This window comes from Oryx dammah, unplaced genomic scaffold, assembly GCF_014754425.2.
Source record: "Oryx dammah isolate SB20612 unplaced genomic scaffold, SCBI_Odam_1.1 HiC_scaffold_2, whole genome shotgun sequence".
NCBI lineage: Eukaryota > Metazoa > Chordata > Mammalia > Artiodactyla > Bovidae > Oryx > Oryx dammah.
In genome coordinates, this window is record NW_024070186.1 from 154594793 (window position 1) to 154612373 (window position 17581).

The 17581-nt window shown below is 39.6% G+C and overlaps 1 protein-coding gene across 8 annotated transcripts in view; it reads left to right on the forward strand.

The window, feature by feature from the left end:
• The window catches only part of ITSN1 (intersectin 1), a 241501-nt gene that overhangs the window by 70791 nt on the left and 153129 nt on the right, over positions 1–17581 (forward strand). For all 8 annotated transcript variants that reach the window (XR_005718999.1, XM_040228484.1, XM_040228497.1 and 5 more), the window contains exons 3-5: positions 1543–1635; positions 2613–2676; positions 14383–14543. Coding sequence is in view for 7 of the 8 variants with exons in the window: in XM_040228484.1 (XP_040084418.1) it covers positions 1543–1635; positions 2613–2676; positions 14383–14543 (318 nt within the window). In the remaining variant the exon portion in view is untranslated. The remainder of the gene's footprint in view (positions 1–1542; positions 1636–2612; positions 2677–14382; positions 14544–17581) is intronic.

Sequence of the window (17581 nt, forward strand, 5' to 3'; positions counted from 1 at the left end):
CAGGCTCCCCCGTCCCTGGGATTCTCCAGGCAAGAACACTGGAGTGGGTTGCCATTTAGGAAAGTGTTAAATGTTGGTTTCCCTTACTGGCCATGTTTTGTTTTGTTTTAAAGAGATACGGTTGCCAAAGTATCTCTTGGCAACTGTCGCACCTGGTCACCATGAAGAGAGTAAGGCAGCCCAAAGCCTCATTCCTGTGATCACATCAGGAAAAGTCTCTTTGGGATTCTTAGTGCAGAAATCTGCAATCTTTTCAAAACCATTCATGTTATTATTTTATTTTCTGTTTTGTCTTTGAGCCCCTTCTTAATCACTGAGCACATTTTTGTTTTGTTTGTTTGTTTGTTGGAGTTTGCTCTTACTCGACGAATTTTGACAGGGCCACAGACGTTGAGGACTGTCAGACCTGTGAGGGATCTGATCTGCCTGGGTCGCCCTCTTATCCCTGATTTCTGTCGCAGTGCCTGGCACATACAAAGCTTTCAGCAAGTACAGTTCCAGTGACGGAATGAATTGCTGCTCTGACTATCACTGTCATATCAGACCTGCCCCTTCATGTATTGTCTGTTCCCACCATTTGGGAAGACATCTGAACTTCTGAAAGCCTTTTTCCTATGTAATCAAGAGTTATTTTGGTGAATTCATGTGAGGAGACCTCATACTAAAGTGGGCTCGCCTCGTGGCTCAGATGGTAAAGAATCTGCCTCCAATGCAGGAGACATGGGTTTGATCCCTCGGTCGGGCAGATCCCCTGGGGATGGGAATGACTACCCACTCCAGTATTCTTGCCTGGAGAATCCCATGGACAGAGGGGCCTGGTGGAGCCCTAAAGGGAGGACAGTCTCAGAAATGAGGGGATATCTGGTCAGTCCAGGAGCTGAAACTGAAGAACTTAATCCTGTTTTCTCTGGTTTGTCATTGTTGTTTTTTTTTTTCCCCAGGATACTCATTTCCCATTTTTAAAATCAGTTTCAGTGAATTATAATCTACATTCTATAAAAGTTACTAGTATTTGAGTATTTTTATCACTCCAAAAAGATTTTCATGGAATCAACTAGAATACTAATTTAGTGAAGCTCAATTTTTCTGTAACTTTCACAAAGAATATATGTTAATGTCTTTTTTTTTTTGCTTGCTTTACTCTTACTTTTCTCTCTTTTTTTCCTTTAAAAAGTTATCTTATTGCAATATAGTTGATTTACAGTGTTGTGTTACTTGCTGCTGTACAGCAAAGTGAATCAGTTACACATAGACTTACATCTACTATTTTTTAGATTCTGTCCCCATTTAGGACATTAGAGAGTATTGAGTAGAGTTTCCAATGCTGTATAGTTCTTATTATTATCTATTATATACATAGTACTGTGTATGTGACTACTCTTAGTTTTCTAACTTTATATTCACAACTTCCAAGGACAAACAGATGGTAATTTATCAAATGGTTTATAATATACTGACCATATAAGTGCTGTGGAAGCTGTGTGAGCACATTGTTTTTCTTTTTTCGTTGAATAATTCCTTTGTCTTTTCTTTGGCTTGTAGGCAGCCTGGATATTTGGGCCATAACTGTAGAGGAAAGAGCAAAGCATGATCAACAGTTCCATAGTTTAAAGCCAATATCTGGATTTATTACTGGTAATTGGAGTCAGTATTTTTACATTTTTACTTACCATAGTGCATATATCTGGGGAAAATCTATTATGCAGAGTGAAGGTGGGCACCTATGACCAAAGATATACTATGCTTATTTTGACTTAGCCTGGATTCTGTATTTTCACAGTTACTTTTCCTCCAATGCACTCAAGCCTTTCTGCAGTTTTCAATGGATGCCACGTCACTGTTTTAGGCATATCACTGGTAGGAATTGGTTAAATTAATGGATCACATTCTTTAAGTAATTGTAGCATTGGACTGTGGTCCTTGAGTAAAAACACTTCCTTAATTCTAACCTTGAACTTGGCTTGAGAAACTTGAGTAAATTAAGAGATATGAACATTTAAAAACATTTTCTTTATTACTGTGTCCTTAAAGATTCGTTTGTACTTTGCCTTTTCTAGTTTCTTTCCTGTTTGATTACTTTTCAGGAATTAGCTTTAGAGAAAATGGAGTCTAGATTTCCTGGAGACTTGTTTTTGTGTATGTTTGTCTCAGTTCTCTTTAACTTATTAATTCTTAGTCATTGATGTCATTCTTTTGATCATTCTTACTCATTCTCCATAAGTATGTTAGCAGTACCAATAATTTGAAGTGTAGGTAAATGGGAATAACAAAGAACTCTTTTGTAAAGTAGAAGTATGGGTCGTCAGTTTCTTGGGGATTCCTGTGGCTACACTTTTTCATAATATGTAGCTGTTACCATTTTAATTACTAGCAGATTTATTAACATAGTCTACCCTTACATAATGGTAGACACTTTTTTTTAAGTGTTACCTTCTAAAGTCAATGCTGATGTATTCATTTTATTGTTACTTATAAACTTATCATTTGGCTTTTAAAATGTATTAAGTTTAGTATTTACTAGATTGTTAGCCTCTTTCATTTTTGTAATTTTGACATAGGAGTTTTCTGTCATCCACTATTTTCTTCTAAAACTTTATCCATTTAATTTACAGGTGATCAAGCTAGAAACTTTTTTTTTCAATCTGGGTTACCTCAGCCTGTTTTAGCACAGATATGGTAAGTTGGAGCTTCATATATACAGAAGGTTGTAAAAAAACATAGTTCAGTAATGTCTAATCTTAATTTCTTAAATTATAGAAGGAAAACGTGTATCTGTAGTCTGAAATATGCTTCCACCAGAGAAATACTTCTGAAAATTATCTTTCTGATATGGAAATTAGAAAAAGTGGTGACATTTGCAAGATAACACTGTTGTAAATTTGACTTCCCAGTTGAGAAATTTGCATTTTGATGTTTTCTCACCAACTGTTATGGCTTCATTCACATCACCCATACTCAACTGAGTGTCCCACATTTCTTGGTTTATAATGTGATGGTATTGTATCTTTCATTGAATAAAAGGCAAAGAAAATATTTGAGGCTGAATAGGGAAATAACCAACGAAAGAGTGAAAAAACCAGTATTTATTACAATGTTGTACAAGGTGAGCACATAATAAATATTGGTGAATCCCTTGATTAACTGGCACAAATAAGTACTCAGTCTTTTGAAACCATTGGAAAGAGAATGAATGAAAAAGAGTGGCCAACATAGTTTTGGGTACTAGGTCTATGACTTTGGGAAGGTATGGTGAATTCTTTGGCCAAGAGGCCATGTTTTCCTGCAACACATGTTTCTTACAGTTGATTCTTCATTTCCGTGGGTTTCTTAGTGTTTTGGAGACAGCTTGCTGTAGTGAAAAGGACACATGATATGTAGTTTGCGTCATCTGTACAACTATCTATCTTTATGGTTTGGAGCATATATTTATTCTCTCCCCGTCAGTCTCAGTTTTCAAATCTAGAAAATGGGAAGATGCATATTTATTTATAGGAGTGTTGAGTGGTTTAGCAGAGAAACTGTATACAAAGACCTTAGTGTGGGCCCTGGTACATTACAGGTCCTCAAAACAAAACTTCAGGAAGGTGCCTGCTGTCGTCATCAGGGACTGGGTGTTCCACCTTGGCTAAATTATCCAACTAATTGCTTGTCCCCTTAGTTCATTAACTTTAAAATATTTTTAATTTTATGGAAATTAATAAAGTTGACGTAGTTCCTTATTGCCTTTAAGTGGAGTCTACAGTACATGAGCCTGATTATAAGTGTCATCAGTATGAAAATGATTTACTGTGGTCTGACATAACAAAACTTACATGGGAATTTATGTATTATTTGTGAGTGGATATATTTGAATTGAAATTAAATGATACCCAGATTCCTGTGCTTTTTTTGGTGTCTGCTTTGTTTTCTTTTTCCTGGTTGTCAGCATATTGGCTGCCAGACTGTCCCTTTTAACTATTATACCCTTCTTATACTAAATTCTGATCTATTTGAAGCAGAAAAATCAAACAAGTTTTTTGAAATCAAGTAACAAGTAGAGAGAAAAACACACAAAGAGAGGTAGACAGACAGAGAGAACACTTGTGTGTCTGTGAGCACAGGGTCATTGACATGTCGGTTAAGTGTGCTCAGTCACTTCAAGCGTGTCTGACTCTTTGTGACCCTGTGAACTGTAGCCTGCCAGGCTCCTCTGTCCATGGGATGATCCAGGCAGGAATACTGGGGTGGATTGTCATGCCTCCCTCCAGAGGAGCTTCTCCATCCAGGGACTGAACCTGCATCTCTTAAATCTCCTGCACTGCAGGCAGGAGACTGCACTGGCAGCCCTGTTAAGTGCCTAAGTCTAAATGGGAAAGACTTGTGACATCTGTGTTAAACTTCTGCTTTGTGTTCTTGTGATTGTGTTTCATACAATCATCCAAGGTCACTCACTAGACTCTTCTTTTTCCAGATTTAATTTCTTTCACTGAATTCTGCTCCTATACTGTATTTACAATCTGTGAAGGTTCATTCAAGAAGCAGTCTTGTGATGAATTACTGCAAGGAGATCTCACTTAACATTTGTTCACTCAGCAGTGGAAAACTGTCAGATGTCTACTATGGACCAATGACTGTTGTAGGTGCTGGGGACATAGCTGTGAACAAAACAGCCACAAATTGTGCTTTCATAGAGATTGTAATTCAGTGGAAGGAGATGGTCAATAACAGCATAAAAAGTGTCACATGTTAATAAGTGTAATGGAGAAAAACAAAGTATTATTTAATAAATTTCACTTCTTTCAATTAAGACAGCTAATTTTCCAAACTTTTTTTTTTCTTTGGTGGAGGAATTGAGGTGGGGCATAGGGGAATTCCCTGGCAGTCCAGAGCTTACATCTCTGCACTTCTGCTGCTGGGACTTGGGTTTGATTCCTGGTCAGGGAACTAAGATGCCACAAGCCAAAAATAAAAAAAGAACAAAACAAAACTGTTTTTTGTTTGTTTGTTTGTTTCTGTTTTGTTTACCAGAGTGCACTAAAGTAATTTTTGCCAACTTTTTCTTTTCATTGTGAAAAATTGTATTAACAGTGAAGATAATGAGTTGGCAGACTTAGGTTAAATCCAAAATGTTTTTTATCTTTCTTTTCTGACATGTTGTTAAATTTGTGATGGCGCATTTTAGTTTCGTCAAGAATTACTACTAGGGGGAAGAAACAAAACAAAACACACTTACACACCTATTGGGACTTCCATGGTGGTCCAGCGGCTAAGGTTCCACATTGTCAGTGCAGGGGGCTGGGGTTAGATCCCTGGCTGGGGTACTGGAGCCCACATGCTGCAACTAAGATCCCTCCTAGCCAAACAAAAACCCTCAAATCAAAAAAACACACCTCTAAGTATCTTTTCCCAAAAGAAATAGCTTTGAAAGGTCATTGTAAATTTTATGGGGCACAGATGTCCTGCTAAGCTGCTGGAATGGTGTGACGCGGAGTATGAGGAAGATCTATCTTTTAGCACTGGCTTCTTCAGGGCTTCCCAGGTGGCTCAGCGGGTGAAGAACCCACCTGCCAATTCAGGAGACTTGGGAGACGCAGGCTTGGTCCCTGGGTCGTGAAGATCCCCTGGAGGAGGAAATGGCAACCTACTCCAGTATTCTTGCCTGGAGAATCCCATGGGCAGAGGAGGCTGGTGGGCTACAGTCCATGGGGTCGCAAAGAGTCAGACACAACTGAGCGGCTGAGCACACACAGTACAGTGGCCTATTCCCTTTATAAGCCTGAGCAGTACTTCACCTCTTCATATTTTGGTTTTTAAGTTTATAAATAACAGCTGACCTGATGAAGTAGGCTTTCCTCCCTATCTTTGATACTAATCTTGTGTTCTCATGTGGTTTTTCTGATGGGGTCAAAGGGAAGCCCCTGCCCCTTTTGATAGAGGAGTGGATTTGAGTCTATAGAGTTTTAGGCAGTCCCTGTGCTACTCCTCTGGAGAAGAAGAAAATTTTTATATTGAGAATTAGGAACTTTTTCTAGTTTCTCTTTCTCTTTGCGCCTTTCTTTCTTTGCTCTAGACCACAGTTGAAATGTAGACGTGATGGGGACTGCTGGGGAATATCTCTTAGAATTCATGTAGAAACTGTACTCCAGTTAATTTATTTATGAGCTTTGGAACTGTAACCTACTAATACTTTGGAGATACGTATCTGTCCAGTCCAGTTTCTAATTCAGAATACAGGAAATCCTGAATTCTCCCTCAGAGGACGGAGTCAAGTCAGTGTGTTTAAAGCCAAATTATAACAGCAACCAAAGATGATTGATCTGCCTAGAAATTGTCTTCCTACTAAGGAGCTGAAAGGAAAGCCACCAATATCCTCTTATCTTTTGGCGACTTAAATGCTTCACATCGTTCCAACCTCAGGCTGGTGTGGAGACAGCAAAGAACAAGGCAGAGGGCAATGGACAAGAGCCTTGAACAGAAGAAAGGCAGAGGGAAGACAGAGCGGTTGGATGAGGGCCTTGGAGTCAGAGGCGGCAGGGGCCGTGGACGGAGAAGGCGATGGTGCCCCCCTCCAGTGCTCTTGCCTGGAAATTCCCATGGATGGAGGGGCCTGGTGGGCTGCAGTCCATGGGGTCGCTGAGGGTTGGACACGACTGAGCGACTTCCCTTTCACTTTCATGCATTGGAGAAAAAAATGGCAACCCACTCCAGTGTTCTTGCCTGGAGAATCCCAGGGACGGAGAAGCCTGGTGGGCTGCCGTCTATGGGGTCACGCAGAGTCGGACACGACTGAAGTGATTTAGCAGCAGCAGCAGCAGCAGGGGCCATGGAAAGTGGAGATAGAAGCTGTTAAGGAGAGAAGTGAGGGAAGAGAGGGAGCACTGGTTGGAAATGGCCCCGAGAGAGGAGGAGGAAGCCAGAGGCAGAAATTAGGGGCAGGCATCAGGGCAATCACCCCTTAGGATACCATCTTAGGAACCTCTGAGCATGTCAGGAGGGCCGTCAGCCCCCAGCAAGATCAGTTTGCTAAAGTCCCTGGCCCCCCAGAAGTCATCCAGGACGTTCCTGAGTCTTCACCATCTCAGTTCATGTTCGTGAGCGTCTCTCCAGCTGGTGGGAGCCATGGCTGATTGCTCTCCTTTTGTTACCCTGCACAGCATATACTTTTGACTCCGTTACAGACTCTATCCCCAATCTGGCCCCTGACTTTCTGTCTCCTTTGCCACCATCCTGGTTTGTCACAGTGGGCTGAATAACTGTGCCCATGACCTGACCATCCTGACTGGAGTCTCTCTTTCACACTTGTCCCTTTAGATTCCATTCTCCAAGCAACAACCCAACAATCTTTCGAAAAGGTAAATCCCCGCACCCACCCCGTCCCACCCACCCCTGCCAACCCGACAAAAGGTAAATTCATTTAAAACTTTTCATTGACAAGAAAACCCAAAGTCGTTACCAAGGCCATAGGGCCATGTGAACTGGGCTCTTGGCTGTTTCCCTCTTTTATTTTGTACCATTTCCTTCTTAATTTTTTGCACTCCGGTTTCACTGACCTTCTTTCTGTTCTTTAAATGCCTCAGGGTCATTGCACTTGGCATTTCCTCTCCCTGTCTTGCAGCTCTTCTAGATCCTTACATATCTGGCTGATGACCCGTCAGGGTTCGATTCATGGGTCACCTTCCCTTCGAAGGGCTTCCTGAGCACTTGTCTAAAGTACTTCCCTCTCAGTTTTGGATGGACATGTACACAGGGCTGCGTTTGAAATGGATCACCAGCAAGGACCTACTGTATAGCACAGAGAATCCTGCTCAGTGTGGTGTGTCAGCCTGAATGGGAGGAGAGTTTGGGGAAAAATGGATAGATGGGTATGCATGGCTGAGTTCCTTGGCTGGTCACCTGAAACTATCACAGCATTGTTTCTTAATCAGCTATATTCCGATACAAAATAAAAAGTTTTAAAGGCAAAAAAATAAAATTTTCCTTCTCCCCACCTGCTCTTGGCAACATCTTCTCTTTCCTATTACTTTGCTTTATTTCTTTTCCTTTTTTTTTTCAAAGATTTTTTTGATGTGAACCAGTCTTTATTGAATTTATTACAATATTGCTTCAGTTTTATGTTTTGGTGGGATTTTTTTTGGCCACGAGGTATGTGGAATCTTAGGTCCCCAACCAGGTATCAAACCCACACCCACTATCTTGAAAGGCAAAGTCCTAACCGCTGGATCACCAGTGAAGTCCCCTTGCTTTATTTCTTAATAGCACTTATCAATATGTTGTGTAACCTGACTGGTTTTCTTATGAAGTGTCTGCTTACACTGAAACAAGGGCAGGAACTTTGTTGTAAGCCTAGTTCCTGAATGGAGACCTTAGTAAGTGATCTTTTCAAAAAATATTTGTTGGGAAATTCCCTGGCGGTCTAGTGGTTAGGACTCCGAACTTTCACTGAGGTGACCTGACTTCAATCCCTAGTTGGGGAACTAAGATCTCACAAGCTGTGCTGCAAAGTCAAAAATTTTTTTTGTTGTTGGGTGAATAAACAAAGAGATTGTGAGTGACTAGACCAGATTAATCTGGGCGGGGGAGGCGAGCAGCCTGCGATGAGCCTTTGTGGGTGAGGTAGCCTCCTAAAGGAACTGTCTGGTGCAGAGAATGAGATGGAGCGGAGACAGGTCCTTCTTTCCCCTGAATCATGCGATACAGACAAGGTAAGTTTCACAAGGGCTACACGCTTGTCCACCGCAGACCCCAAACCTATTCAGTGGCATTCAAGGGTACCTCATAGTTCATTTGTTTACAGACTGAGGATGTATGAAGTGCTGTGTTCAATGGTTACGTGAATAAGTTTTTTTCCTATGGGGACATGTACTCATTCAAAATACTACTAGGTTTATTTGTGTTTTTCTGTTATTGTTGTTTTGTTTTTAATTAATTTTTATTGAAATATAGTTGATTTACAGTGTTGTATTAGTTTCTGCTAGACAGCAAAGTGAACCAGTTAATATATGAACATACATCCACTCTTTTTTTAAGATTCAGTTCCCATATAGGTCATTACAGAGTATGGAGTAGAGTTCTCTGGGCTATTCAGCAGGTCCTTATTAGTTATCTGTTTTATATATGGTAGTATGTGTATGTCAGCCCCGATCTCCTTGTTTATCCACCCCTAGCTGACCCCAGTTTTATTTGGTTTAGTTTTTATTCAGTTCAGGGATCTGCTCTCATCTTTGTGGACTTAATTTTATGTTTTGAATATGTAACACATTAACAAGGTTCCAAAAGCTTATTATCCTTTTGTTGTTTATTTCTGTGGGAAAAAAACGTGTCCCTAATATGTATGTGAATTTAAATTATTTCCTCTTCCTTTTACTTTGAAAGTAACCTCCTATAAATGTTCTTTAGTTCTTTCCTTTTCTCACTTAACAGCATATCCTAGAAATCACTCATATCATTGCATAAAGATCTTTATTTTCTTTTTATAGTTATGTAATACTCATTGTGAACGGTATACCATAGTTTATTCAACCAGTTTCCTATGTTTTCTGCATTTGGGTTTTTCTAATATTTTACAGTTACGAATAATGCAGCGAAGAATGAGCTAAAGCATGTGTTTTTGTGTTGTTGGAGGTGTCCCTTCAGGGTATATTCATAGGATTGAGTTGCTGCATCAAAGAGTAAATCCATATGTAGTTCTGCAGATGTTGCCAGATTTTCCTACGCTTGGAGTTGAAGCCCTTTTTCCCATAGGATATAAGAGCAATATTTGGTTTATTTGTACAAATCGAACAAAAAACTTACCCTTAGTATTAAGTATATTTGTGGACCTTTTCTCATCTCCACCATGCCTGTTGTTATATATAGATTTTAATATCAGACTAAATATCGTGTTTAAGATCAGTTTGTATTCAAGAGTCATAAATATTGTTTCACTTACTTTTTATTTAAAATATTTTTATCATACTTTTTTCAACTTTGGAAGTTGTGTGAATTTAATTTCAGGATTCTCAGACTTTTAGTTAGTCTTCTGGGGTGATTATTAGAACAGAGTAAACTGAGAAATAACTATAAATACATAAAGTGGGCTTCCCAGGTGGCTCAGTGGTAAAGAATCCACCTGCCAGTGCAGGAGATATGAGTTCGATCCCTGATACAGGAAGGTCCCCTGGAGGAGGGCATGGCAACCCACTCCAGCATTCTTGCCTGGAGAATTCCATGGACAGAGGAGTTTGGCAGGCTGCAGTCCATGGGGTCACAAAGAGTCAGACTAAGTGATTGAGCATACACACACACACACACACACGAGATGAAGTGGATAGCAGAGCTGAAATAATTTTTTGCAGAGAAAATTTGAGAAATAGAATTCTGACTCTTTTCCAGTGTCTTAGGAGGGATTGGAGAGAGTTGAGCTTTGTAGGAATAACTGCTATAATTCTAAAAAGACCTTAGAATTTTTACTACCAAGGAATCCCAACAGCTATGTTATGTTAGTTGAGCAGAAGAAGTTTTAAAAAAAATTCACACAAAATTGTTAGAAGTGTTTTGGGATTTTAATGAATGTTTAGAACCTGAGCATTACTTGTTTCCTCTCCTCTCCCATTGAGGCTTTTGCTAATTATGTCATTACTAGAAAGTCTTTTTCCCCTAACCCACTCATTATCCCACACTAGATATTTTTGTTTCTCTCTAGAAAATGTGTTTTGGGAGCAGTAGTGTGTGGAATAGAAAGTAGGAATCTATCTGCCGGGTTTTTTTTTTTTTTTTTTTTTGTAAAGTATGAATGTCAGTATTGATTGTTGGGAACCTTTATTATATCCTTGAAAGCCATTTGAAATACCTGAATGTCTTTTTAAAAATATTCAAGGGACTTCTGTGGCCGTCTAGGGGTTAAGACTCCATGCTTGTGCTGTGGGGTGGGGCAACAGGTTCGATCCCTGGGAACTGTGATCCTACATGCTGCACAGTGTTCCCCCCCAAAAAAAAATTGGTAAAAGAAAGCACACCATTTCATTTTATTGATTCAACTTACTTTATGAAACCTGAAAAACAGACTAAAAATAAAGCAACCAGAGACTAATCTCAATTATGATCACAGACACAGAAAAATGAAAACAAAATCTTAGCAAATGGAATTCTACAAGGTACAAAAACTATGACCAACTTGAGTTTATGCCAGGATTAGTTCAAGGTCAAAGAATTCCCTCAACATTATTTCGCTCAGTTGTGTCCAGCTCTTTTCGATCCCATGGACTGTACCCTGCCAGGTTCCTCTGTTCATGGAATTCTCCAGGCAAGAATACTGAAGTGGGTAGCCATTCCTTTCTCCAGGAGATCTTCCCGACCCAAGGATTGAACCCAGGTCTCCTGAATTGCAGTCTGATTCTTTATCGTCTGAACCACCAGGGAAATCCATATTATATCAGCAGATAAAAGGAAAAAGAAGATGTGTGTGATCAGGTCATTAAATGCTGATTAGACATTTGATAAAATGTATAGCAAGCATTTCTTGTAGAAAAGGGAACCGCTTAAATATGTCAGATTACTTTCTAAAAATCAGTACCAAATATTACACTAAACAGTGAAACCCTACAGCCAGTTAACTTAAACTCAGAACTAAGCTGGAATGCTCACTCAGTAATGTGATGGAGATAGTAAGAATAGTGAGAGAGAGGAATGGTATAACTATTAAGAAATGAAAGCTAACTCTTTTGCTGGTTAGGTGATTGTGTAAGTTTCACAGAAGTTTGGTAAGATTGATGAGCCAGCAGAGATGATTATTAAAGGCAAATTTTTTCTCTGTGTTTGAAATAAGCATCTAAATATGGAAATGAGGAACATGTTCTGTCTGAGTGACAGAAATGATAAAATTCCTTAGACCCCATTTAACGAGAATAGTAATTACTTATATGGAGAAAGTGATGTAATCTTTTTAACATTAAGAGGACTGTATGTACTGTTTTCTTTGGACAAATTATCATAAATATGTCAGTTCTATAAAAATTAATATATCTAATGCAGTTTCATCTTGGATTTCAAGAGAGTTGTTTGTAGAATAGATAAATTATCTTAAAGTTCATAGGGAAAAAGAATGTCTGAGTAGCCAAGCAAATTTTTAAAAACATTTTTATTGGGATTTACAGTGTTGTGTTAGTTTCTGCTGTATAGTGAAGTGAAGCAGTTATTCATACACATATATCTACTCTGTTTTAGACTCTTCTCCCATGTAGGCCATTACAAGGTATTGTGTAGAACTCCCTGTGCTATACTGTAGGTCCTTATTAGTTATCTGTTTTATATACAGTAGTGTGTATATGTCAACCCCAGTCTTCCAATTTATATCTCCCTGCCTTACCCCCTGGTAACCATAAGTTTGTTTCTACATCTGTAACTCTGTTTCTGTTTAGTAGATAAGTTCATTTTACTCTTTTTTTTTTTTTTTTAAGATTCCACATATAAGCAATGTCATGTGGTATTCGTCTTTCTGACTTACTTCACTCAGTATGACAGTCTCTACATTCATCCAACAAATTTTTTTTTAATTATTAATTTATTTTTTTAATTGAAAGGTTTGTGTTGGTTTCTGCCAAACATCAACACAACAAGTTTTTTTTTTAAAATAAGCTTTGCCAGATACTCGAGTCAGTGCAATCAGATTATTGTCACGTTGACCTGGAAATTACTCAGAGTAGATAATCCAGAAATAGATCTCATTTCATATAAACATTTAATAAACCACAAAAATATTTTTCTGCTTCAGCGGGAAAAGAATGGCTTGGTTCCTAAATATTGCTGGGAAAGTTAGGTATCCATCTATCTGATGGAAATCTGATTGAACCCTGGGGTAACATACCACACATATATGCAATTACAGTCAGTTTAAAGGTTGAAATGTAATAAAGTAATACAGTCTCAGAAAAGAAAGCTATGTGATCAAAGAAATATTTTATATGTATAAAAATGTAGAATTTCTGTATGCTAAAGAATTACACAAAATAGACAAAGTTTAAAAAATTCTTTCAGCAACTGACAGATAAACAGTTGATATGTAATGTACAATGAGCTCTTTTAAACTGACAAGGAAAAGACGTGCAGTCCATCAGAAAACTTGGCAAAGGATGTGAATGAGCAATTCATAGAAGCATGAGTCCAAGTGCTCAAGAAACATGGCGAGCGATGCTGAAGCCCACTAGCAGTGAGAGAAATTCAGGTTCCATGGTGTGGTTTGCTGGAGGGCTCATTGCTGGCAGGGGAGCTGCTATCTGAGGCAGAAGGATGGTTCCTGTGGCCATAGTGTTTCCTTTACAAATTTTCCCGAGAGACAGTGTTGATTTTTAGAATTTTTAACATTTTTAAAGGTTTGTCATCTTTTTATGACACTTTTCTCTGTGCCTCATGTTTTACTACTTTTCATTAACTCCAGCCATGTAGGGTTATTTTCTACATAACGTAATTTTCTTTTGTGGACACAGTCTGTGGCTCATTTAAAAGACGGCTAAGGATTAAGCATTTTAATTGGAGTAACAGGTCTTAACATTTGAAGTTTCAAATAAAAATTTTGTTAAGACAGGTTTCAAAAAATAAATCTTTAGGCCTTTGATATCTAGACTTCAGCGAATGAAATCCGAAGGACCGTTTTTTGTGCAGAAGAGGTTAAGTCACATGTAGTTTCAGTTTGCCAAAATGTAGTTTCCGGTTGCAAGTCCAAACTCTGTTCTTCTGTTTGGTTACTCTTCATTGAGAAACTTTATAAACAGCTTATTGAAAGTTGTGCTTGACCATTTATGTTTGAACACCACTTTTAGATAGTGTGTTTGTAAGCTCATTTAATTAATTTTCACAGCTTTAAAAGTATGCCAGTATTATATTATAGTAGAGCATAATGTCACATCCCCATGGTGAGGCTTGTAGAGCCCCACAGATGAGATGATGCAATCTAATCAAGAATCTAGAAATAAACTCTTGTTTCCAAATACCTTTGTTTCCCCCGTAATAGCTTTATTGTCACATAATTTATAAACAAAATTCAGTTTTAAAATGTACAGTTGAGTGGTTTTTTAGTCTGTTCAGAGTTGTGTAACCATCACCACTATCCAATTGAGAACATTTTCATCGCTCCAAAAACAAGCTCCATTTGGTGTCCATAGTATGCGTCCTGACATTCAGACTGAAAATTAACCTTGTGTATCATATAAATAATGCATGCATATAAGTAAAGACTGACACAGTAAAACATAATTCGTAGTTATGTAAAACCTATTCAGTTTTTCCCTGCAGCTTGGTAAACAAGTTTTGTTTTGTTTTCTCTGGGACCAAGGGAGCTGACTCTTTAGTTTTTGTGTGGGTGGGACTGTTGGTTTGGGAAAGGTTCTTTTGAGGTCACAGTCATTCTCAGCCCATGCTGTTGTTCTGCAGGGCACTCGCTGATATGAATAATGATGGAAGGATGGATCAAGTGGAGTTTTCCATTGCTATGAAACTCATCAAGCTGAAGCTCCAAGGATATCAGCTCCCCTCTGCACTTCCTCCTGTCATGAAACAGCAACCAGTTGCTATTTCTAGTGCACCAGCGTTTGGTGAGTGTAAAAGGAGTCGGTTTCTCTATTTCATCGTATGTTTTTAAAATAAATATTTCCCTCCCCCTGCTATCTCAGTTTGTAGCACTGAAATTGTAGGAGACATTCAGTCTGGAAAATGATGGCCCTGTGCACAAAGATAATGCTGGAAGGAGAGAAAGCGAAAAAAAAAAAAAAAGAAAGAAATGAAAGCAAAGGTGCAGATTGTCAAGGAAAAAGGCCTAAACTTGCAGTGTCTGTCACATCTTCTGTCTCTCTCCTGCCCCTATTGGACTCTTGACCCTTCTTCACATCTTCACATACTTCCCTTTGGTTTTCTGTTTTCTAGAGCATCATTTTGTTCGTTGTGCTCCTTTTGTTTATAGTATCAAGAGAAATGTATTTTTTTAATGATAGCTGAGGCACTTGGTTACATTATGTTACTTCTTAGCAGAAAATGCCACAGCCGGGGGTGGGGGGAAGTTATTATCCCAATTTAAAACATAATTCCATAAAGTGCTGTCTTTTAGTCAGACGTTTTTCTTAAATATTAATTGGTAGGCATGTTCCTGGCAGTCCAGTGGTTAAGACTTCAAGCTTCCAATGCAGAAAGCATGGGTTTGATTCTTGGTCAGGGAACTAGATCCCACATGCCCTATGATATAGCCAAAAAAATAAAAAGAAAAAGGCAATTAAATGATAATTAGTTGACTAAGATCACTGTCAATTCTGCTTTTTCTTTTTCATTTTTTGAACTTTATTGTGTGGCATGTCGGATCTGAGTTCCCTGACCAGGGATCAAACCTGTGCCCCCTGAAGTGGAAGCTGTACTGTGCTGTGCTTAGTCACTTAGGCCTTTCGACCCCATGGACTGCCAGGCTCCTCTGTCCCCATGGGGATTCTCTAAGCAAGAATTCTGGCCTGGGTTGCTATGCCTTGCTCCAGGGCATCTTCCCAACCCAGGGATCAAACCCAGATTTCCCTCATTGTAGGCAGATTCTTTACCAACTGAGCCACCAAGGAAGTGGAAGCTAGCAGAGTCTTAACTGCTGTATCACGAGGGAAGTCCCCAACAGTTCTGATTTCTTCTCTGTTCTCACCCTAGGCTTTAATTATTTAGGTTGATTTAAAGATTACAGTAATAAGATCCAACATGTGATTCTTGGGAAAGTTCTTAGACAGTTTAAACAAAACAGAAACATGGTGGATAGAGTTACCCTCTCTCCCTTCGTCCTGATGTATCTGATGACAGGTGGTAAAGGGAAGGAGGTTAGGGAGGGGCAGTCATAGTCATTCAGGCTGTCCCCGATACAGTTAACCATGGATGTGTGCTCAGACTCTCAGTTGTGTCTGACTCTTTGCAACCCCATGGACTAATCCGCAAGGCTCCTCTGTCCATGGGATTTTGCATGCAAGAATACTGGAGTGGTTTGCAATTTCTTCTTCCAAGGGATCTTCCCAACCCAAGGATCGAACCCGCATCTCCTGTGTCTCCTGTATCTCCAGGTGGGTTCTTCACCACTGAGCCACCTGGGAAGCCCACAATTCATGATTAGCTGAGATAAATAAATGGTGTACTTAAGAGATTCACTATTAAAAGCACACTATGCATTGCCTTTCTTTCGGTGAGTTTGGCCACAAGTCTGGGTACGTTAAGGGGAAAGGTCCAGGTTTTAGGTTAGGCAAATAGGACAGTGATCTAGGAGGAGGAGGAGCAACTCAAAGTCACATGAGAGCTAGAGGTGGAAGGGCAGAGGTGAGCAGTGCTGTGGGCTGCTCCAAGGGACCAGTGCTCTCCCTGGCCATCTTCCACCATGTATTCCCAGTTCTGAGCCCTTGGTTAACCAGCTCATTTCAAAGGGGCGGTTGCTCTGAATGCCTGATGGTGCTTGTAGCTAAAACAACTACAGGGTGTTTGGTTTGCTTTTGGCCTCCCTTCTGAGGCTGCAAGAAGAAACCTTGGTGTGGAGCAAGGGTCAGATAACCACAGGCATCCCATTTCCTCTTTTTCCCTCAAACCCAGGTGTCGGTAATTCTTCCTCTGACATATAATATGTCTTCTCTTATTCCATTCTGCTGTAGGAATTTCAGCTCTAGGGATATTGCTGATTTATTTTCAGGAGCAGTCCCATCATTGTACAGAGGGTTTTACAGTCACTTAAGTAACCTGCCCAGCCTCTAAAGGAAGCCAGGATTTTTTTTTTTTTTAATTGAAGGATAATTGCTTTACCGAATATTGTTGGTTTCTGCCAAACATCAACATGAATCAGCCACAGGTATACATATGCAGGATTTTTTTTTAACTTAAAAATATATTTTAAATGTTTTTGGCCATGCCTCACAGTATATAGAATCTTAGTTCCCCGACCAGGGATCAAACCTATGTCCCTTGCAGTGGAAATGCTGGAGTCTTAACCACTGAACCCCAAGGGAGGTCCCTGCGAAACTGGGATTTCTTAACTGCCCTCCTGCCATTCAGACCTTAGCTCTTCCCCTTGGCTTCTCCACTGCCTTTCCTCCCATCATTCTTGTCACATCGACCTTCTCAGTAAACTCTTTTCCAGAGGATTAATCGTGAGGGAATAACAGATGATAAAGAGAAGTTAAAAGTACACGGTCCCAATCCCCACTTTTGCCCAAGTTTACTCAAAAATCTTGCCTTTGCCAAAGTAATTTTTTTCTTATGATTCTTCTGGCTACTTGAAAACATAACTTATTACTATTATCAGTATTTTCTAATTAGTATGAGACTTTGTCTGACCATGGGTTTTCTAGCCCTGTGGTCTGTCCTCATGTGTAGCGTGTTTTTTGGTCACAACAGTAATGCTGAAAGTGTGCAATGGATTGTTGATCCTCTTACACAAAGGAGAGAACTGAGATGCCAAGAAGTTGAACAGCTAAGCGTGTTCCAAGGGGCTCCCCTCGTGACTCAGACGATAAAGAGTCTGCCTGCAGGGTGGGAGACCCAGGTTCAGTCCCTGGGTTGGGAAGATTCTCTGGAGAAGGGAATGGCTACCCTCTCCAGTATTCTTGGTTGGAGAATCCCATGGAGCCTGGAG